The sequence below is a fragment of the Lissotriton vulgaris genome, chromosome 2_1, assembly GCF_964263255.1.
Source record: "Lissotriton vulgaris chromosome 2_1, aLisVul1.2, whole genome shotgun sequence".
Lineage (NCBI taxonomy): Eukaryota > Metazoa > Chordata > Amphibia > Caudata > Salamandridae > Lissotriton > Lissotriton vulgaris.
Genome location: NC_141687.1, coordinates 504150478 through 504173268, shown reverse-complemented (window position 1 = coordinate 504173268; position 22791 = coordinate 504150478). Strand labels below are relative to the sequence as shown.

Here is a 22791-nt window from a genome sequence, read left to right as displayed (position 1 = left end):
CAATAGTACAGGATTATACTCTAAAGTGTTCTAATATAGGTAGATAGTTAAAACTTGAGTCCTTTCTTTATTCTCATAAAATGTTTAGCCAACAGGAATCTACTAATACCAAAAACAATGAGTTGAGTATTATCAGACTTTAGGATACGTAGCATAACTTTGTACTTTCTAATGCCCAGATTTCTCCCCAACGGCTTTATCCACTTTTTCCTAGCATTAGAGTAGGTTGGGCAGAAAAAAAAGACATGCGCTACCTCCTCTAAAACATCCGAGTGGCAGGTTTTACACTTGCCATCTTCTCCACTCTTGATGTACTTATCCCATTTTGACGTGAATGTTCCAACTTGGAAAATACCGTACCTGAATTTCAGTATTTTCGCAAGTGGGGGTTCTATCTGGTCTAAAAATGGTTCAAAGCAGGGGGTTGGTTTAAACATTAAAAATTCAGATGTTAATGAGCCATGACCACAATTCAAATTGACTTTACATTGGACAAATTCCCAGTACACCTTTTTTAATTCCCGTTTGGAATCAGTGGTCATTACACCAGGATTTCTCCAAAATTTGCTTAAGCCCAGGTCAGAAAGCCATTTGCGGACATTAACCAACCAGGGGAAACTAACATGGGTGTCCAGTGCAAGTAGTTCTATCAAAGCCTGCCTGTAAGTGAAGAGTTCCTCAGTGACCCATAACTGTGTCCAGTATGATAGCGTCATCCAAACCGCCCTGTGTTCAATACGTATTAACCCCAAATGGTAGGTATAAGGAATCAGTGGAGTAATTTGGGGGAGGGGACATACCATGTCTGAGCATACCTTTCCCATTTAGAGTGACAAATGCAAACAGAACATATGATGGACGGAATGCTGAACAAATCAAGCATTCACCTAATGTCATAGATATGGGTTAAATCCATCTTTTATTTTCTCACCATTCCAGTTTGGACCCTGCCATATGCAAATCAGTCTTGACCCTGCTCCCTATGGGAACAGTCCAGCCGATCTGCCTGGCCAGGTCCTTCCAGGACCAGAAACAAACATACTGGGACCAGTTTTGGGGTAATACCTCTCATCAGCTAGACTAGCTTGAATCTGGTGACATAGCAAACACAGGACCCATGTCTGGTCATTCCCTTCCCACTTAGGGCGCAAATGCAAAAAGAACAGATGATGGAAGGAATGCTGAACAAATCAAACATTCACCCCCATCACAGATCTGGGTTGAATCCATTGTTTTTTTACTCGCTATGCCATTCCAGTTTCGACTCAAAAAAATGATGGCTTGGGATGCAGCTCCAGCGAATGCCAGTGGCTTAGATTAATTCAAGCATTCCATCCATCACTTTGTTGTTTTTGCATTTACCCTTTGAGCTAAGTGCATTGGCAGACCAACAGACATTCTAAAAGTGTTTGAAACTGGCTATTTGCTGTACTAAACAGCCACTGTAACTAGTTGTCTCTGCTCTGTTAATATTCAATATGGAATGGAGTCAAGGGTCCCTTGTGTTATAGGAAACCTTAGAGAGCGGCATAATTTGTGGTTTCCTCAGAGTTAAGTTTTAGCAACCTGAATATCCCAAGAGGTTCTATTGTGGTTAGAGCCTCACTCTCTTTCCCACCTACTTACTTATGGTTGCTTTCTTTTCTGACTTTCTGAAGTGCCCCTTTCTGCGTGGTCACATTTTTTGCTTGATTTTACTGCAGTTAATTTGAACTCTGCACACTGGGACATGTGCTCTGATCTCTAAAACATATTGAAATAGGAGTCCATGTCGTTGGCATATTTAACTTACCTATAAGTCCCTAATAAATGACAAAAAGTGTAAGCAGGCCAGTAAGTAAAATATCACTAATGGACTGCAGCACACCGTGTGCCACCGCTAGATTGACAGTCCAATACATGACTGTAGGCCTACTACTGTAGTCTGTCTTCTCAGGACTGACACTATACTTTGGACCTTTTAAAATAAAATAAAAATTTCCTCGATGGACAGGCCTAAACATGACTTTTAAATATTAATTAGTCAACCTCAAGACGGCCTTACTGCCCATAAGGCAGGGTGTATTTAAAAGTAGGGCATGTAACAGTTAAATGTTAAACAATTGCTTGTAGTGGCAATGCCCTAAAAGCTATTTTTTCTATAGCAGGTTTCTCTGTTACATAGAGAAGTACTGGGACAGTTTATTAAAGTTTATCTCTGCCTAAGACCCAGATAAAAGGTACATTCATGGACTTTTTAGAAAAAGAAAAATGTACCTTAAAAAAATCACCTTTTTCCTCTTAAGGCAGATGTAGCTCACACCTGGGACTGTTCTCTGTATTGTCCTTCTAGCCAGACAGGCACCAAATCCCAGTGTGATAGAAGCTGTCCTCTGCACTGTGTTGAGTGACCACATGGGAGGGTGTGTTCATTTCCCTGACCACACCTCTAGGTTGGGCACAGGAGCTCTGGACAGGGGAAGAAAGGTTCTGCTCTCTTGGTTTTAGGTTAAAAGGGGCACTGTGGGATTGTTTGCAGTAAGGCCCACAGGAACTGCTGCAAAGGTGGGTAGGGTTACCTATGGGAACAGTTTACCTGTTAGTCAGGGAGCGGCCTGGAGTCAGCCCCATCCACAAGCTAGAAACAGGTATACATGTGACATACCTGGGCACCCTCTTCAGAACACTACTGGACCTGTGGAAGACAGAAGGAGAGCACCTGCCGTTGAGACCTGTGAGAAAACCCCTAAGGGCTGGACCTGACCCTATTTGACCCGGGTTAAGAAGTGAACTCCAAGGGAAAGTTGGCTGACCTGTTAAGCTACAAGGGGCACATGTGATGCAAGAAGCTCATTTTCCTGGAGTCTTAGCTGACCATTGCCAACTGGACCTGCCTTGGACCCTGCTGGTGGCTTCTGCTGGAGTGAGTCTTGATCCCCAAGTGCTGTTCCTGAGGTCCTTATACCTTTAGCTGTGTCAAATAGTAGTCATTTTAACATCCTGAAAAGCCTGGGACTTGGAAGCTTTATGGCTTCAAAGACTTCCAGTGCATCCGGGCAAACCTGCCAAGTCAGTCTGATGCAGTGCATTGCTGCTGGGCCAAAGATTTGGGTTGCTCCTGCTCAGAGCTTTTCTGCAGCAGCAAATCTCTTTCAATGGATTCCCCAAAGAGGCTATCCAACCTCGTGGAGCCCTGTTCAACTAAAGGTTTCAACCTTGCCCTCTGAATGAACCCAAGCTTCAATAAAGTGACTAAGTCCAAAGGTAGTAATCATCACCAGGGGACTGCGGCAAAAGTATTTGTTCAGTGAGGAACCATGCTTTGGTGTGAATTTTGAATTTCTCCCGTCCTGAGGTTTCCTGCCAAAAAGTCAACGGCTTCATAGGGACATCGTCCAATGGCTATCTGACCTCAGCGAGCCCTTTTGAGCCACATCCTGCTGACTTGGCCACCTGAGGATGCCAGAGACTAAGTCAAAATATAAAACTTCTATTTACTCCCTTACAGTTGGCCTTATATCGCATCTAGATACCAGTCTCCCGCAACGCTTATGTAAGGTGCTCTGATACCTGCCTGGATCATGTTCAATCAATCAATAAGGCGTTTATTAAGCTCAACTACTCACCGGTCAGGGTCTCAAGGCCCTGGGGGTGGGGGATAGCAGGCTCCAGGGCTTCGAGGGGGGGGAGGTTTGTCGAAGAGCCAGGTTTTGAGGTTTCTTATGAAGGTGGGGAGTGCTGCTGTCTGTCTGAGGTGGAGCAGAAGGGCGTTCTAGGCTTTGGCTGCGAGGAAGGAGAAAGAGCGGCCTCCCGATTTGTTTTTTCTGGTGCGTGGGACCACAGCGTAATGGAGCTGGGCTGATTGCAGGGCTCTTTTGGGTGCTTGGAAATTGAGTCTGCTGTTCAGGTAAGCTGGTCCGGTGTCGTGGAGGGCCCTGTGTGCGTGACTCTTGCTTCGACGGGGAGTCAGTGCAGGGTGCAAAGGTGCTGGGAGATGTGGCTGTGTTTTGGCAGGTTGAGGACCAGTCTTGCGGCGGCTTTCTGGATGTTCTGTAGCTTGCAGGTGAGGTTTTTGTTTATTCCGGCATATAGTGCGTTGCCGTAGTCTAGTCTGCTGGTTACCAAGGCGTGCGTGCCGGTTTTTCTGTGTTCCGAGGGGATCCATTTGACTGTCTTACGTTGGAGGCGGAGGGTGTGAAAACAGGAGGAAGTGACTGAATTGATCTGGTGGTCCATTTTGAGCTCGGAGCCCAGGATGATTTCAAGGTTGCATCCGTAATCCGTGGGGATAGGGGGGTGGTTCTGAGGGCGGGAAGCCACCAGGTGTTGCTACAGGCATTGGGGTTTGGTCCCAAGATGAGTACTTCCGTTTTGTTGGTGTTGAGCTGAAGGCAGTTGCTTTTCATCCATTTGGCAACGGCTTCCATGCCTTCTAGGAAGTTGTGCCTGGTGGTGTCAGGTTTGTTGGTTAGGGAGAGGATGAGTTTGCACTATACAAAACTTTAAATAAATAAATAAACCAGATAACCGCGGTTAGCACATAATGCTTTTTAGGGCTAATTTCAATTAACACCTTATATATTCATATCTCTGATTCCCCATATTGGATTTTTCACATTTTGGGGTCATTTTGATCATTACAATAATCTCTATTTTTGTAAATTGCTGTGGGATTTTTATTGTGTTGTATTTTTTACTTTTTCTAACTATTTTGGTTCCTTTAAACATTTTACAGATTTTTTTACGTTAAACCTTTCTGCGCTGTGCCATAGCTACCAGAGGTTAGCTCAGGTTGAAATTGCTAAAACCTTTACTGCGTCTAAAACCTATAGTGACATAATTACTTGTGGTGAACTACTATTTACCCCAACTAATAATCTACTGTCTCACACAGCTCATATATTTTTCATGGGACCACTGTTGGACAGCCTGGTTACTTTCAATATTTTTGCAAGAGGTACATGACCCAGTGAAGTACCACATGTGCCTACATTTATATGCTTTGGAAATAGAGATACATGTGTACTTCACAATGTTTCTGTTTCATTTCTTCTTAGTCAATGACACTAGGGGTTGCATCAAAATCCAGAGGATATGGCCAACTAACAATTACACACAGCCCTTCCTAATTTAGATATCACATCATAAATTGTGTGATTTTATCTTCAAAATGTTGTCCTGGGTTAACAAAACACCTATATTAGGATCAGGCAGTTGGCAGCAGGGCTGGCTCTAGGGTGGTGCGATAGGTGCCACCGCACTGGGTGCTGACTTGGGGTGGGTGTGCCATGTTCATTCTTTTAAAAGCACCTGATGCAGAGTACATTGTCCCATCAATTTTCTGTCATCAATAAAAATGATAACTCCAGTGATTAACCCCTTCCCTGCGACACGAATTCTGCTGCGGTGCGGGGACTTAATTCGGGGGCGTAACTCCTTGCATGCTCAGGACGGCCCCAGGCCGTCCTAAGTCACAGTAGGCGTGTGCGGAGGATGAAGTCCGCCCACTAATTAATTGTTCCGCACAGGCGTGGAATTCGCGCCGTGCTCGGGAATCGGCGGCGTTCGGACGGCCCCGGCCGTCCTGAGCCCACGCCCACGTGACGTAGGACGGCCGGGGCCGTCCTGAGCACACAAGGGGTTAATGTTCTTCCTGGAGAGAAACCGGAGCTTTGTCTAGTGAAAGTTTAGCGCATACCTATTGCAAAGAACATGTCCCATTCACATCACAAGGTGCATATAATATGAATAGGTCAATGGGTTACCCCTTTTGTCAAAGATCCTTTTGTGACTTGCAGCTTATAAATTAAAATCCTAACATAGAGTGGAGGCCTCTGTCTTATGTAACATTTCCCATATACTGATTTACACACTGATGATTGATTGTCCCTGTGCAATGCCTGTGTAATGTAAAGTGTTCTGACATCTTAAACTGGTATGAGTGACCCTATAAAACTAAATGAATCTAAGAGACAGTAGTTATGGAGATTTGAGGAGCACTGTCAAATGGTGGTACTGAGGGAATTTGCGACGGAAGTGGTCATTGGTGGGGCGCTAACAAACATTGTCGCACACGGCGCCACCAGTGCTAAAGCCGGCCCTGGTTGGCTGAATGATTAGATGCTTTGTGAAGCATTGATCCTACAAGCAATATCGGTTTTAATTCCCTACTCACCTATTTTCCCTTGATATCTACAGGTTACGGATACTAAAGGATCACTTTACATACTCGCTGTATGTTAATGTATGTCGTTCGCTCTTTGAAAAGGACAAGCTGCTGTTTTCATTTGGCTTAAATGTGAACCTCCTGAAGTATGAAAAGCTGGTGAGTAGCTTCTTCTTGATTTCCTTGTATTTTTGTATAGTGCCAAAACACCACCAAGGCAGCTTGTCAGCAGTGATAATAAGACATGCATTGTTGGAATGCGAGGAGATGGTTGCCAGAAAACTGCAGAAGTATTTTGAATTTCGCAAATTACTTTCGACTGGTAGACAGAGTTCCTACCTCCAATGGGGGGGGGGCATAGGCTCTATCTTGGTTAACATCAGAGGTATTTCCAAGGGCCCCACAGCTCCTCACACACTTTTACTTGTCCCCGTTCGCTGAATCTGGCAGTATGCCACAACTCGTGTGGGCACCGCTGTTGACAGCCATCTGTGAATGGGGTTCCCATTATTTGTTAATAAAAACATATTTAAAAATGATTCAAATATGGCTGTCTGTGCACATGAAAACACTCATGGGCAGCCCCCTTTGAATGATTTTTGTTATACTTCACAGCAAAATTCATTTCAAGATGACTTCCTGCGCATTCTCCTGTTTTTTCTCGGAAAGTATAACAAAATGGTTCCTAGATGACCATCTTTGTTTCTGCAGGCTTTCAAACGCATGTTCACGCATGTTTGGCCACTTTGGACTGCCTTTGTTCTAGCTGATCATTAGTTTACCAGGTGAAGGTCATCTGTGTGTTTCTTTATTGAAATAGTAAAGTAATAATATCCTGTAGAAAAGGAAGTAGTCATTGGCAACTCCAATAGCTTTGTGCCAAAAACTATCCATCGACTTGGATTCGATGTATCAGAAGACAAATAAATGGCGAGTTTGAACCCAATGCGAAACCTAACACCTGTATACCGAAACTGGAGTTGAAACCTTATACCCCATTAGGAGACAACAGTACATCCTCAAAACCATCAGGAAAACTTGGCATCGTCTTAGTTTTAATAATGTAATTGAAGAATTCTGACATTCTGAACTATATCTCCCCTTCACCGAATGCTCTGCTGTTTCAGACTCGGCTCCCCTAAATGTAGTTCTCTCCATTTATCAACTATTTCCCGTTACGTTTCTCTATCCCACTTTGTCTGTTCCTTAACCTGAAATTATTCGGTACGCTTCATACAACTTTGCTTGATGTTCCCTGTTAGTATATTTTTCCAATATACAGTTCTAAATTGTTCTGCACTGTTCTCTAAAAGTTCTTGGTGAAGGAGCACTTTAGAAAAAAAATGTAAATAAACAATATAAATAAATAAAATGTATAATAATATCCATTTTGGGGCAAAGGTGTGAGAGACATTGCTCTGTTGTTGCTAAGTGGAGTAGGGAGACAACTACGGCTCCTAGCATAGAAAGCAAAACCCTCCTAAAATGGGTCAAAACCTCTGTATGAGATTTATTTTCTTTCAAAGTAAGCACAAAGGTGCAAAACCTCCCCACTATAATCATTTACAAGGGCCTATCGCCACTATTTCAGTCAAGGTAAAGGCAGAAGCATACATCCGAGGACCCAGGAGGAACAATGATGGACAACGTGCAAGGTGGTAGTATATGTGCTTTCCTGAAAGGCAGGCATTACAGAGAAGGAGCAGCATCTATGACTCTACCCATATCTCAAGGCCTCTATGGCCACCTCAAATGTGACTTCTCTGATATGGCTCACTTGCTGCACAGTATAAATTATTGGATGTTACTTTAGGCTGGAAGACTCCTCCTGAACTCACCCACCTATAATTCTACACATAACTTTTATGTAGAAAAAGAGACCTAGTTTGCTGTTGTTGTGATACCTGGAATTCCACTTGTGATTCTGAATATGTAGGAGGGTTATTTGAATAAACTACCATTGTAAAGGTCAAGAAGCGAGGATGAGGTTTTGTTTTTCAACCATTTAGGAAAGATTCTTTTTGGTGGACCGTGTGACTGAGACCTAAGGTATGCAGGGATTCAAACACGTCTTCAGTAATACTCTTAGTGCAGTTCGCCTTGAAAGATGTATTTCTGGTAAGCAACATTAATTGAGAGGTTACATTTGGAAAACATTGCAAACGTGAGAGTTAAATAACTGAGGGCTCCTAATACCATAAGATTTTATTATAAATTGTATTGATTATAATGCTCTTTTAACTATGGAAAACTGAATGGCTGGTATGTGGTGAGGGATCTCTCGCTGCTTCACAGATTGTCTCTCTACAAAAGACGAATCCTCATGATCTGTTAACTCACCCATTATCTGAAAATCTTCCAAAGTTCACCCACCATCATTTTAGATATGTTTACAGCTGGTCAGGTTTTGATGGGAAATCCGAGTTACTGGTTGAACTTTGTGGTATTTCAACAAGAGAACTCCCTCTAACAGGATATGCTGGACAGTCCGAGGTTGATTACACAACATAATGGAATAACGATTATCAGGATGGTAATGCAGTATCAGAAGTTTGAAGTCAAGAATGTTGTTAATAAAAACTGGTGATTGACTGAGGGTCACTGCTTATGGGAATGGTGATCCTGGCAATCGCATAGTAGAGTTATTGCACTTCCTTGTCCCTAAAAATCCTAAAGATTTGTTCTTCTTGCCTTTGTCCATAGTGATTGACATCTGTGAATCTTGCTGGCCAATCGTATTTTCATGTCTGACACTACATCAAAGCAGCCCTTTCTGTCTGTATTTATGGCCATGTTTCGGTTGCTGTATAATTTTCAGAGCTGCATAACCATACGTAGGATAGAATAGTCATTTGTTGTGGTCCCTCTACGACCTGCAAGCCATACTATTGTAGTAACTTAGTATATGATGCATATGCATTACATACGAATCTAACAATTCTGCCATCAATACTAGAGGTCCTATCTGAACCTCTAAATATTGTGGAGTATGTGTCACTGTATCTTTGCAGAGCATCTAGAAAGTCCTACTATTTTTACAATATTTTCCATCGAGGTGGCTTTACCAAAGTCCCAGCACCCCCTTTTGCTTGTACTCCATCTTCCAGTGATTGCCATTCCAAGAGGCAATGCACTTCTACTAGTTTTGTATGTGTTATATAGCAGAGCTTAAACATTATTTCTATAACGCATGCCCATTCCAGAAGGGAAGCAAACATCTCAAGTCCAGTGTACTATTTTTTAGCTGTTGTTACTAATTCTTTAAAATATAGATACAGTGCTGTTTGGATTGCCCAGAGGCATTATCCTCTCACCACAAACTATTCTCTGTTTGGTGTAGCATTCCATCGCCAGTCGAGTTATTGCATAGTAAGGGGGAGGGATATTTACAATCTCAAAAGTGCAATGAAACATCTCAGATTACATTTAAATTATGCAATCATTTATCCTATTTAGTTTAATTACTGCAGCAGACGTGTTCTCATATTAATCAGGGCTCACAATGCATGATAGGTCTATTAGCTTTGTCAATGCTTGTTTACTATTGACTTCAAAACCTTCCTAAGTAACTCACTCAGTTGTGCCATTTGGTTTATGGTTACTTTTTTCAAACCATATCAGATGGACTGTGTGCTTGGTTGGCTAACACAATAAGGTGATTGACAGAGGGCTGAAATGTTTCAGACACTCTCACGCCCAGTCCTAGATCTGGGTTGAATCCATCATCATTCTTCTGTTCACTAAGCCACCCCATTCTGATAGATACATCTGCCGTGTGGATTCCTCACCTTATTCCTCACCTTGTGAATATCCCCCTGCGTCAGCAACATTCGGAAATTCTTTTGTAGCTTCGTGCCGACGTGGACCCAGACGTCATAGAGGCACGGCATCGCCCGCGACTCCGCTGACGTCACCGACGCCTATAATAGGCCCACGCCGGCGTGATGACATCAGTTCCCTTTTTTCCGCGTCGTCGACGCTAACGGTTTTCTGGGATCGTCTGTAGCCTTGGCTGTAACTTTGTTACTTGCTATTTGTTTCTAGTCTCTTTGTCTTCACTTTCTTTGGACATGTCCTCGAAGAAGACCGGGTTTAAGGCCTGCAGAGAATGTTGTTTGTCTGAGCTCCGACCATGACGTCGAGGACTGCCAATCCTGCAGGAAGATGACACCAAAGGCCCTCCGGGAAAGGGAAGCAAAACTTCTGGTTGCCAAGTTTAAAGAAGGAAAGGAAAAGAAGAAATCAAGATCGCGGACTCGACGCTCGAGGTCAAGGTCTCGCTCGAGGTCGCGATCGGATTCGTCCTCAGCCCATGCTTCAAGGTCTTCGAGAAAGAAGCATAAAAAGAGAACCCATGAATCCTGACATCGATCGAGAAAGGAGTCGGGTTCCAAGCCGAAGTCGCAGGTGAAGCTGGTCGAGAAGGTGGTGGTATCTTGGGCTTCGGAGGAACAGGATGCCGAGGCTGAGGCGTCGCATGCGAATTCACCGAGTTTGCCGAAGCAGAAAGCTGTTCCATCTCCGGACCCATCCCATCCTTCAGGTCGGGAGGATGAAGGTGAGGAGGAGGTGGTTGGAGAGGGAGAGGCTCCGTTGCCCAAAGGTCTGTCGACTCCGGTGCACCAGCCTGAAGAGGAGGTCGAAGCCGCTTCGACTCCGCGCCCTCGAGATCCACCTGGGGGTTCGTATCCAGCCTTCCCAGGTCCAGGTCAGGATCCTTCGCATTTCCTGAATGCGATGTTCGGAATTTATTCAAGGGCTATGTAGCCCTCTGGGGCACCTCCTGGTCCCATGGGTCCGATGGCATATGGTCTAGGTGTTCCTCAATCCTATGCACCTGCGCCCTTTATGCCCTTTATGCCGGCTCCGGCTCCGACGCCGCATTGGCATTATCTGAATCCGGCGAGGCCTTCGACTCCGAAGCCTTCGATGCCAAGGTCGGCGTCTCCGATTCCGGCGACGCCAGTCCCATCAACTTTGAAGCCGAACCCTGATCGACGTCGTGGATCTCTTCTTCGTCCGACGTCGGGTTCGATGCCGGCTCCGGCTCCTTCAGAGTCGATTGCGGATCCGTCTCCTTCGAATGTGAAGCAAAGATCAAGGCGTGAGGCCCAGAGGTTGATGGAGGAGGAAAGATATTGTGAGGAGAATCTGGAGGAAGGCGAACTACAGGATTCGGAGGACCCTTTTGAGGACCTGTCTGTGGCTAGTGGCCTGGAACTTTCACCTGATTCGGACCTTGCTTCGGTTTCTGAGGAACCCTCAAGGGATGTGACGCCTTATCATGTAGTGATAAAGAAGGCTGCAGGTTTGTTGAATATTGCTCTACCAACTGCAGAATTTAAATCTAATCTGCTCACGGAGGTCCTTCTTTCTCCTTCTTCGGTGACTGAACCGTTGCTGCCTTTTAATGATGCCTTAAAGGATCCAATTTTTGAGATCTGGAAAAAACCTGTATCGGCTCCTGCTGTATCTAGGGCTGTAGCTAGGAGGTATAGGGCAGCTCCTGAAGACCCGGAGTTTTTAACCTCTCATTCTCTACCAGAGAGTTTGGTGGTGCAGGCTGCCTGTTCCAAAAGGTCTACGGGTGCATTTCCGCAGGTCCCAGCGGAAAAGGAGTCCAGAAAGCAGGATCAGGCTGCTAAGAAAGTTTTCTCTTCTGCCAGTATGGCTTTGAAATCCACGAATGCTTTCTGCTTGATGGGGCGTTATATCCACGCCCTTATGGACAGTGTGAAGCAGTTGGTGCCCAAGGTGCCTGAGGAGAATAGAAAAAACTTCCAAGAGGTTATCTCTGATACTCAAGCTGCAGCAAGGCAGGTTATTCAAAGTGGATTAGACACGGCAGACTCTGTGGCTAGGGTCATGGGATCTTCCGTAGCCACAAGAAGAGCTGCATGGCTGAAGTCAAGTGAGTTTTCCACAGATGTCCAGGCGGCATTGATGGATCTTCCATTTGACGGGTCTGGATTGTTTGGGAAAAAAGCGGACACTGCTTTGGAACACTTTAAAGGCAGCAGGGAGACTGCGAAGTCGTTGGGCCTTCAGACCAGGGGCACTTTTGGTAGACGTTCAAGAGGATTTAGCAGATCTTCTTTTCGAACCTATAAGTCAACCCAGCAGCAGCCGCAGCAGCAGCAACGCCCATTGTATAGATCTTATAGAGGCAAGCAGAGGTCCCGGGCTCGGGCCGTAACGCTTCCTCTTCTTCCTCCTCTTCCCCTTCCCAGCCCCCAGCCTCTGCAGCAAAGCAGCCCTAGATCCGCCATTCCGGTTCATGTGGGCCCAGTGGGGGGCCGGCTTACCCATTTTCTTCAAGATTGGAAATTGATAACATCGGATCTTTGGGTTCTCAATCTTGTAGAGAATGGGTATGCTCTTCCCTTTCGGGAGTTTCCCCCAAATTATCCTCCTTGCCAGGGTTATTGTTCGGAGGACCACCTGCTTCTCCTGCAGGAAGAAGTCCTGGCACTGTTTCGAAAAGGTGCGATAGAGGTGGTTCCGGAGCAGGAGAGGGGTCTGGGATGCTACTCCCGGTATTTCCTGATCCCCAAAAAGGATGGCAGGCTTCGGCCGATTCTGGATCTCAGGATCTTGAACCTTTACCTGAAACAGGAGAAGTTCAAGATGCTCACCCTTGCTCAGGTTCTTCAAGCGCTGCTGGAAGAAGACTGGATGGTGTCGCTCGACTTGCAGGATGCGTATTTTCATATCCCAATCCTGAAGTCGCACAGAAAGTATCTCCGTTTCACGGTTGGGTTGCAACACTACCAGTTTGCGGTCCTTCCGTTTGGTCTTACTACTGCGCCTCGAGTCTTCACCAAGGTGATGGCTGTGGTGGCAGCACATCTCAGAAGGTCAGGGATACCTGTATAAATGTACCCAAGTCTCACCTGGTGCCCTCCCAGCGCAACCTGTTCATAGGTGCGGTACTGGACACTACTGTATGTCGCGCATTCCCTCCTCCTCAAAGGATTCGCGACATTCAGGAAATGATTCCTTTATTCATCAATGGAGCGGTTGTTTCAGTCCTGAAGGTCTTACGTTTGCTCGGTCTGATGGCTTCTTGCATTCTGTTGGTCAACCATGCACGCTGGCACCTGAGGGCACTCCAGTGGTGCCTCCGCAGGCAGTGGTATCAGTACAATGGGGATCTAAGGGAGACAGTGAGGATCTCCAGAGAAACTGCAGCGGATCTATCTTGGTGGAGCGTAGAAGGCAACCTGTCTCAAGGGAAGCCTTTTCAGCTGCCTCCTCCGGTGGCCACAGTAATATCGGATGCATACACTCTGGGGTGGGATGCTCATCTGGGGGACCTGGAGGTCAAGGGTCTTTGGTCTCCAGAGGAAAGGTTGCTTCACATCAACCTTTTAGAGTTGCGGGCAATACGTCTGGCGCTCAAGGCCTTACTCCCTTCCCTTCGCGGTCAGTCGGTTCAAGTCCTGACGGACAACACGACCGCGATGTGGTACATCAACAAGCAGGGAGGAGTGGGGTCGCAGTGTCTCTGCAGAGAGGCTCTACGTCTCTGGTCCTGGGTTCAGGACCATCGGATTTGTCTGATGGCAAATCATCTGGCTGGAGTTCAGAACGTTCGTGCAGACAGTCTCAGTCGGCAGTTCTCTGCCGACCACGAGTGGAGGCTTCACCCGGAGGTTGTTCACGACATCTTTCAGATGTGGGGGACTCCTCGGGTGGACCTGTTCGCCAGTCACGAGAATGCTCACTGACTGTCATTCTGCAGCCTCCAGTATCCGATGCGAGGAGCTTTGGGGGACGCATTTCAGTTGAGTTGGGACTCGGAGCTCCTTTACGCGTTTCCTCCCATACCCTTGATTCCTCAGGTTCTGAGGAAAATTCGCCAAGACCGGGCCCAAGTCATATTGATCGCCCCGGATTGGCCAAGAAGGGTGTGGTACTCAGACCTTCTCCACCTCTCCTCTCACCCACCACTCTGTCTCCCACACAGGGGAGATCTCCTCTCCCAGATGGCGTGACTCCACTAAGTCCATTTATTCTTATAGGTGGTCTAAATTTGTCACTTGGTGTGGAGAGAAGTCTATAGATCCTTTGAGAGCCCATTTGTCTGATGTTCTTCAGTTTGCTCTTTCTCTGGCGCAACAGGGGCTTGCTGTTGCCACAGTGAAGGGCTATCTTTCTGCGCTGTCTGCATTTCTCTGCATGCCTGACCAGCCGTCTCTTTTTAAGTCTCCTGTTGTTCTTAGGTTTTTGAAGGGCCTCACAAATAAGTTCCCTCCCAATCCTTTCATTGTGCCTTAGTGGGACTTAAATCTTGTCTTGACCTTTTTGATGGGTGCTCCCTTTGAGCCTCTTCACAAATGTCCGATGAGGCTTTTGACCCTTAAGACCGTTTTCCTCGTTGCAATAACCTCGGCAAGGAGGGTTAGTGAGCTTCAAGCTCTTAGTTCCAAGCCCCCTTTCTTGTCCATTCATGCTGATCGAATGGTTCTTAGGACCAGGGCTGCTTTTCTGCCTAAGGTGGTAACTCCTTTCCACCTTGGTCAATCTGTTACCCTCCCTACCTTTTATCCTCCCCCACACCCTTCCAAGGAGGAGGAGAGGTTGCACCGTCTGGACCCCAAGAGGGCGGTGTCCTTTTATTTGGACAGATCTAAAGACTGTCGGTTGGATGACCAGCTCTTCATTGGCTTTGCTGGCTGCAAGAAAGGAAGAGCGGTCCATAAAAGAACTTTATCAAGATGGATTGTCCTCTGTATAAAGATCTGCTACTCTTTGGCCAGTAAGGAACCTCCAGAGGGTATAAGGGCTCATTCTACAAGAGCTAAGTCGTCAACTTCTGCATTGGCTAGAGGTGTTCCTGCGGAGGATATTTGTAGGGCGGCAACTTGGTCTTCCCTCCACACTTTCGCGAAGCATTACTGCTTGGATTCCGAGGTGAGGAGGGACGGCCACTTTGCGCGCTATGTCCTCCAGGATTTCCTGGTTTAGAAGAGTGGACACCCTCCTCCGGGAGTGGGGACTGCTGTGGGACTCTATTCACAAGGTGAGGAATCCACATCAGAAGAACAAGTTACTTACCTTCGGTAATGCTTTTTCTGGTAGATACAATATCTGCCTGTGGATTCCTCACTGACCCACCCACCTCCCCGTTGTCCACTCTTCTATGCCAGTGTTTCTATTATGTGTTTATTTTATTGTCAAATGTTTTATTGCATTTACTTCACACTGTGTGTGTTACCTTGATATTGGTACTGCGTATACTGTGTTTATGTCTACTGTCATTGGTCCGTCCGTGTGCCTCGAAGGCACGGAAAAAAGGGTGGAACTGATGTCATCACGCCGGCGTGGGCCTATTATAGGCTTCGGTGACGTCAGCGGAGTCGCGGGCGATGCCGTGCCTCTTGAGGTTCCGTGACGATTTGAACCCGTGTTTTCAATATTGTCGGAAATACATAATATTGGTATCAGCGAACCGCAAATGATCCATTTAGTATGTCCTGGTGTTTTCGCTACGCTACGAGCAAGAGCACTCCTTTTATAAACACATTTCTGATCTACCCACGGCATCCATCTTAGATCATGACCGCCATTTTGTGTTTCTTGCCCTCACATACGCAATAACCTCTGATCACTTCATTTCGATTAAGGACACGTAGCCTTAGCCGGAGATTCACCTCTTTCATGACACGTGCACCTTAAACCAGATCACGCTGTAGCTGCATGACTCGACAAAGACTGCCTCCTCTGCCCGAGGCCAGTCCTGCTAAACTGGTCTTCGTGTCCATTGTCCTGATCACGATTAGGCGGCCGAAGCCGGTAGCCTTGCCCATTTACAACCCACAAACATCCCTTATCCTGCTTTTCTATCTTCTGCACCTGGCTCTGCTCCTTTCCTTCTGGGCCTTTATTAGGGGGAGGTAACGAAATTTACGATGAGGCGGTCCGGGTCTTGAATGAAAAGTTGACATGAGATTATGATGGAAAAGTGGGAACCCCTCGTTCGTAATGTTTTGACATCAGATATTGTCGACGATTCCTGTGTACACCAAATATTTATTGTTTATGAAACAAAGGTTTGGGAATGTACTAACATGTGAAGAATTCGCCTAAAGGCCAAAATTTAGTATATAAGGAGCAACCCTCTTTGTACAATTTGAACAGGCTCCTAGTTACTGCCCATGCGTAGTTTCTGTGACTTCTGTGTCCCTGCAGTAATAAACCTTTGGTCTTTGACGCCACCATCGAGAAGCCCGTGTTTCTGTTCATTTGTGTACCAAGGCAGGTGGAACTCCGGGGTCTTTGGGTGTTGTTCCCTGACACCTCTGGACGGAACCAAAAAGTCCAGAACTCCAATCTATGACGTCTGGGTCCACGTCGGCGCAAAGCTGCAAAAGAATTTCCGAATGTTGCTGACGCAGGGGGATATTCACAAGGTGAGGAATAAGGTGAGGAATCCACAGGCAGATATTGTATCTACCAGAAAAAGCGTTACCGAAGGTAAGTAACTTGTTCGTTTGGACTCATCCATATGCAAATCAGTCTTGACCCTGCTCCTAATGGGAACAGTCAAGCCAGAACTGCCAGGCCAGGTTCTCTCTGGATCGGAAACAAGCATCCTGGGACTGGTGTCAGGGTATCAACCCTCATCAGCCAGGCGAGTTTGAATCCAGCTGCAAAGTGAGCAAGCATCCTGGGACCGGTTTTCGGGGTATCTTCCCTCATCAGCCAGGCTAGATTGAATCCAGTTCCAAAGTGAGCGAGCGACCCATGTCTGGGTATACCCTGGCCACCTAGGGTGAATATAACACAATAAGATGATGCACAGAGTGCTGAAACATTTCAGACACTTACCCCCAGTCACAGATCAGGTTTAATCCAGTGTTATTTTGCATGCCCCATCATCAAAGTTCATTTGGAATATTCCTTCCTTCAGCATTAAAAAGCCTATGTCTGACAAAGCGTTAGAGTTTACAGGTGTAAGCATTTAGTCACTAGTGGCATGGTATAGATAGCCATTCAACTGACACTAACCCCCTGGTTCTGTGTGATTCCTGCACCTGTCTCCTCTCAGTTATATTTTCCTTCACCCACCAGATAGTATTTCAACCTGTAATATAGCTGTTTTGAATGTGTGCACCTGAAAGGATGTCTTCTTTCTAGGGATTGTTCAGTCAGAAAGATGGATTCATCCACCCTACTTCTGTATCCCAGTCTTTCACAATCCATTGGTATTCTGAAATCATAATTCCCTTACTGAGTGTTACAGACCCTGCCTACTCTAGTCAGGGAGTTTTAACTGGTACAGTGATTTTACTCCTAACCTGCATAGGAATACCTGGCTGCTTCAGAAGAATCAGTTCATACCACCTTTAGGTAAGCGTAATGGTATTTTGCATGTTGATTTGTTCAGCAAGAGTTATTGTTGGTACCATCACATGTCCCATAACTTTCTTCACTTACTCACATGTGGCATCATTGCTTAAAGTTTAGTGTGTTGTCTAGTGGAAAACCAGGGTTACTTTCAGTAACTGGTAACTCTACTCCAACTTGTGTTGTTATGTATTTTGTATCAGGAAGATATTGGCTTGCTTTAGTGACAGTAGTTGTTTGACCTGACATCCTTGGTGTGGGTTTACCCCACCTATTTACCTTTAAACCCTACTATTTTTGCTTTCTTTAGGACTCTGCAGACTTTACCACTGCTAACCAGTGATAAAGTGCTTATTCTTTTTCCCCTTAAACATGGTAGAATTGACTTACACCCAGTTGGCATATTTAATTTGCTTCTATGTCCCTAGTAAAGTGGACCTACCTGTGCCCAGGGCCTGTAACTTAAATGCTACTAGTGGGCCTGTAGCACTCATTCTACCACCCACTTAAGTAGCATTTTAAACATGTCTCAGACCTGCCATTGCAGCTTGTGTGTGCAGTTTGAAACTGCCATTTTGGTTTGACAAAAAAAACCTTTTGCCACAACAGAACCATCCTTTTTAATGCATGCAAGTCACCCCAATGGTAGGCTCTTCACAACCCAAAGTACAGGGTACAGTGTATTTAAAAAGCTGGATGTGTACTTTTAATTTTAGCATGTCCTAGTAGTGAAAAACTCCTAAATGCGTTTTTCACTACTGCAAGGCATACCTCTCCTATATGATAATATTGGGTTAGCTAATTGCATTTAATAAGTGATAATTTTCGATAGGGAGAACTTAGGAAAGTCCAGTTTGGTGTCTAAAGAATTGAAATTTAAAACCCTCTTTAATGCTAAAGTCAGATTTAGAATTAATCGTTTTTATTACATGGCAAAGCATCGTAAAACACAGCCCATCTGCCTACATCCAAATAGCTGGCAGGGCGTAAACACATAACAACTACACAGCGTAGGGGTCTACAACCCGGAGGGTGACCCCATGAAAGAGATTGCAAGTCATAACAAACAGCCAGGGCAGTTGCTCAGAAGCCACTTTTAACAGAAAGAGACCAAGAAAAGGAAACAAACACCCAACCCCTCCACCCCCTTGCCCCCACCTCCCCCAGCTCCGCATCAGCTTCCACCTCCATTGTCCACCCTCCAAAAACCCTCTACCCGTCTCACCACCACTCAAGCAACATTAGTGGCCCCCAAAGGCTCCAAAGGAATAAGCTGAAGAATTTTTAGGTACTTCGGGCATGTGACTTCCTCAGGCATTTAGAAAGGAGTTGTAGGAAAGGACCCCATAACTTCGCATACTCAGAACCCTTGCCATCCATATCCACCGAGAGGAGCTCCATAGCCAAGATATGCCAAAGCCTTTGGATCCAATCCCGCGGCTCAGATGTGGCAGAGGAACCCCATTGCGCCAAAAGAACCTGCCACGCCGCGAGCAAACCTAATGCAATTTGTCTACCCCTCAGCGAGCGCATTGGAAAAGACTTAGGGTGAGGAAGTTCCAGCATCGTGTGTTCAGTGCCCGGGGAAATGTAATCTGGAAGGCACCATCTATGTCATCAAGAACCACTTTCCAATATCGCACCAACTACAGGCAATGCCACAACAGGTGCACCAAAGTACCCGGCAGGGCACACTCCCGCCAGTAGACGCCTGACCGCGCTACATCCTGTGCCTTGACGCGCACTGGGGTATAATACCAATAAGCGGCCACCTTCTAGGCAGACTCAGTACCCGCAGTGTTAGAGGCAGTGTGATGGACACGGTAAAAGATATGTTCCCATTCTTTACGGGTCAAACAGTGCCCCAACTCTGTCTCCCAGCGAACCTGCGCCTTTGTACGCTGCTTCTTGGGGCGCAACAGAATCATCGCACACAATTCAGATATAAGCTCATGGTCCTCCTTCTTGCAGACTAACCATTTTTCAAAGGTAGTCAAAGGACGGGATATGGAGGCAAGGTTAGAGGGTTGAGTCACCCAGTGCGCTAACTGCGAGTAATGAAAAGCGACGGGAGACGGTAGAAGCCCCTACTAAAGTCAGATTTAAAGTCACAATTCTGAAAATGCCACTTTTAGAAAGTTGCATAAAGAACAATTGATGCAAAGAATGCTGAATAATGTCATACATTCACCCCAGTACAGAAACTCCGCCATATGCAAAACAGTATTGACTATTCCCCATGGGAACAGTCCAGCACGAACTGTCGAGCCAGGTCCTTCCTGAACTGGAAACCCGCATCCTAGGACCGGTTATAGTCCATTTCTCAATTTGCCACTGGACTCAAACTAGCCTGGCTGATGAGCGTTATTACCATGAAACCAGTCCCAGGATGCTTGTTTCCGTTCCAGGGAAGACCTGGGTTGCAGTTCGGGCTGGAGTGTTCACGTGAGGAACAGAGTCAAGACTGATTAGCGTATGGCTGGGTCTTAACTGGGGTGACAAAGTGAGCAAAAGAAGGATGATGGATTCAACCCAGCTCTGTGACTGGGGGTGAGTGTCTGAAAAGTTTCAGCGCTACATCCATCATCTCCTTGTATTTGCTTTGTTCGCCCTAATTTGGCAGGATATGGCCAGACGTGGGTCCCTTGCACAGTTTGCCACTGGATTCATGCTTAACTGGCAGATGAGGATTGCTACCCCAAAACCGGTGCCAGGATACTTGTTTCTGGTCCAGGGAAGACCTAGCTTGCAGACCGGGCTGAACTGTTCCCATGAGGAACATGGTCAACACTGATTTGCATATGGGTGGGTCTGAACTGGGGCGGTGAAGTGAGCTGAATAATGATGATGGATTCAACCCAGATCTGTGGCTCGGTGTTATGTTATCCAATTAATAAAGTGTAGCATATACCCGAAGGTGTCTTGGCACTAATTCTCTGAGAGACGGTGAGCAGAATTGTGGAACCTACTGATTGAAAAGCCAGGTTTTCAGAAATGTTCTAAACTGAAACAAAGAAGGGGCAAATCTTAAGATGAGTGGGAGGAGGTTCCAGGATGTCCCTGCTCTGACCGCAAAGCTGCTGCCTCCCCATTTCGATTTTTTTAATCTAATGGGGTTTGTCCTCCGCTTGCCTGCTGATCTTAAGTTTCATGTTGGAATGTACCAACTAAAGGTTTCTCTCAAAAAGTAGGGCACAGTATCATGTAGTGCTTTATTGGTCAAACAGAGGGCCTTAAACTTAATTCTGTTTTTGACCTTCAGCCAGTGGAGGTCTATAAGTGTGGCAGAAACTGAATGATGCCTGGGTATCTCCAGTAGAAGTCTGGCTGCAGAGTTCTGGAGGGCCTGACATTTGTTTTACATATTAGTCTTGCAGCCCCATGTAGAGACCATTACAGTAGTCTATTTTTGACATTACTAAGGTGGATACCACTTGCTTCCTAACTGAAATAGGCAGGAAGATGAGAATTCTTTTTAGCATTCTCAAGATATTATTTACTTGATTGCCTAAGAGTAGGTGATCATCAATCGTGACCCCTAGACATTTGGCTATCTTGGTAGAAACCGGAAGGGGTCCTATGTCTGCAGGCCAGCACGGGGCAGACCAGAAATTGGGGTTATTGCCGAGTATGATCACCTCCATCACATCCAATCAGTGACATATTTCATGCAGTTATGAATGCGGAGAATGGTGTCATATGTATTTTTAGTGGCTGATTTGCATATTGACTGCATAGGATGTAAGAGTGAACCTGAAGGATTGCACCATAGGAGCTAAATCTGCAACATAAACATTAAAAAGGGTGGGACTAAGTGAAGATACCTGTGGAACCCCATAGGGCAAGCAGAAAGACTGGGAAGAAAAGGTGTCAATGTTTATCACATTTACCCTGTCTGATAGGAAGGAGGAGATTAGTTTCATAGCATGGTTTATAATGCCTTTTGCTTTCAAACAGTGGATTGAGATGGAGTGATCTACCGTATCGAATGCCGCAGACCGGTCCAGCAGAACCAGCGCGGCATCCACCCTCATCAGGGATGAACTTTAGTTCATCCGTTGCTTTGATCAGTGCAGTCTCTGCTCTATGCTCTGACCTGAACCCAAATTGGGTAGGGTCAAGGAGATTAAAATCCTTGATAAATTGATTAAGTTGGTTGTTCATCACTTTTTCAACTATTTTGGCAGGGAAGGGAAGTCTAGAGATTGGGCGGTATTTTGCGGGATCTTCACGGTCCAAATTCGTTTTTTTTAGAAGGGACCGGATAGAAACCTGTTTCCATTGTGGAGGAAAGACACATGTCATATTGTTAAATATGTTTGCAAGCTGATCAGCTATGATGTTGGGGACCAATATGACGACTGACGGCAGGCAAGGATCATATGGAGAGCCTGATTTGATGTCAGTATAAGGTCTTTTATTTGTGCTGGGGAGACAATGAAAAGGATTCAAATGTGTTCCTTGTCGCATCTATATTAGGATTACCAAACTCCTTGTTTGATTATTGGGGGGAAGAAGATGGTTGTCAAATGTGTTGAAGATAGAATCTACTTTGTCTCTAAAATGCAAGGCAATCTTATCACAGAAAAACCGACTGACCCAATCCCCTTTGTACTCTGGTTGTCGGGTGAGTTTATTAATGACTTAGTAAAGTTATTTGGCTGAGTTTTTAGCAGATTCAATTTGTGATGAGAAATATGCAGATTTTTCAGTTATCAGAAGGGATTTGTATTTAGTTAGTGAGAGTTAATACATTTCTCTCTAATGGGAATTATATTGGGTTCTCCATTTCCTCTCCTGGCATCTGCAGCCTTGGTTTTCACACCTCAGGGCCTCTGAGAACTAGGGGGCAGATGGACAGGACCTACATTGGCCCTTTTAAATTATGGGGACTATTCGGGCAAAGGTGTAGTTGAGCCAGTTAGTATATGCTTCAGTTGCGCGCTCAGGATTCTCAACAGCCGGGCGGGTGGATGATATTTACAGCCGTTTTAGTTGGTGTAGGTCAATGTTATCCCAAGCTCTAAGTTGGGCTGAGCAGTACCCCTTACTCTGGGGTGTGTTAACAGCAGAGTATTTAATCGTAAAGAAGAAGGCTGCATGTTTGGACAAGTTAAGAGGACCCACTTTGAGCCTAATAATGTCTTCATTGTTAGAATTAAGAGCATCTAGTGTGTGCCCAGCTTTGAGTTGAGGTCGTCCTAAGAAGCTCATGTTCTACTTTATCCATAATTTCTAATAATATTGAGTGTCCTTGTCTTCCCTATGCTCTAAATGAAAATAAATTAAAATCT

At 45.6% G+C, this 22791-nt stretch overlaps 1 protein-coding gene across 1 annotated transcript in view; it reads left to right on the top strand.

Moving 5' to 3' along the window:
• DNAH7 (dynein axonemal heavy chain 7) overlaps positions 1-22791 on the top strand; it is a 1812153-nt gene that overhangs the window by 1300952 nt on the left and 488410 nt on the right. Inside the window, exon 51 of the mRNA XM_086955398.1 lies at positions 6178-6304. Within this exon, the coding sequence (XP_086811524.1) occupies positions 6178-6304 (127 nt within the window). The remainder of the gene's footprint in view (positions 1-6177; positions 6305-22791) is intronic.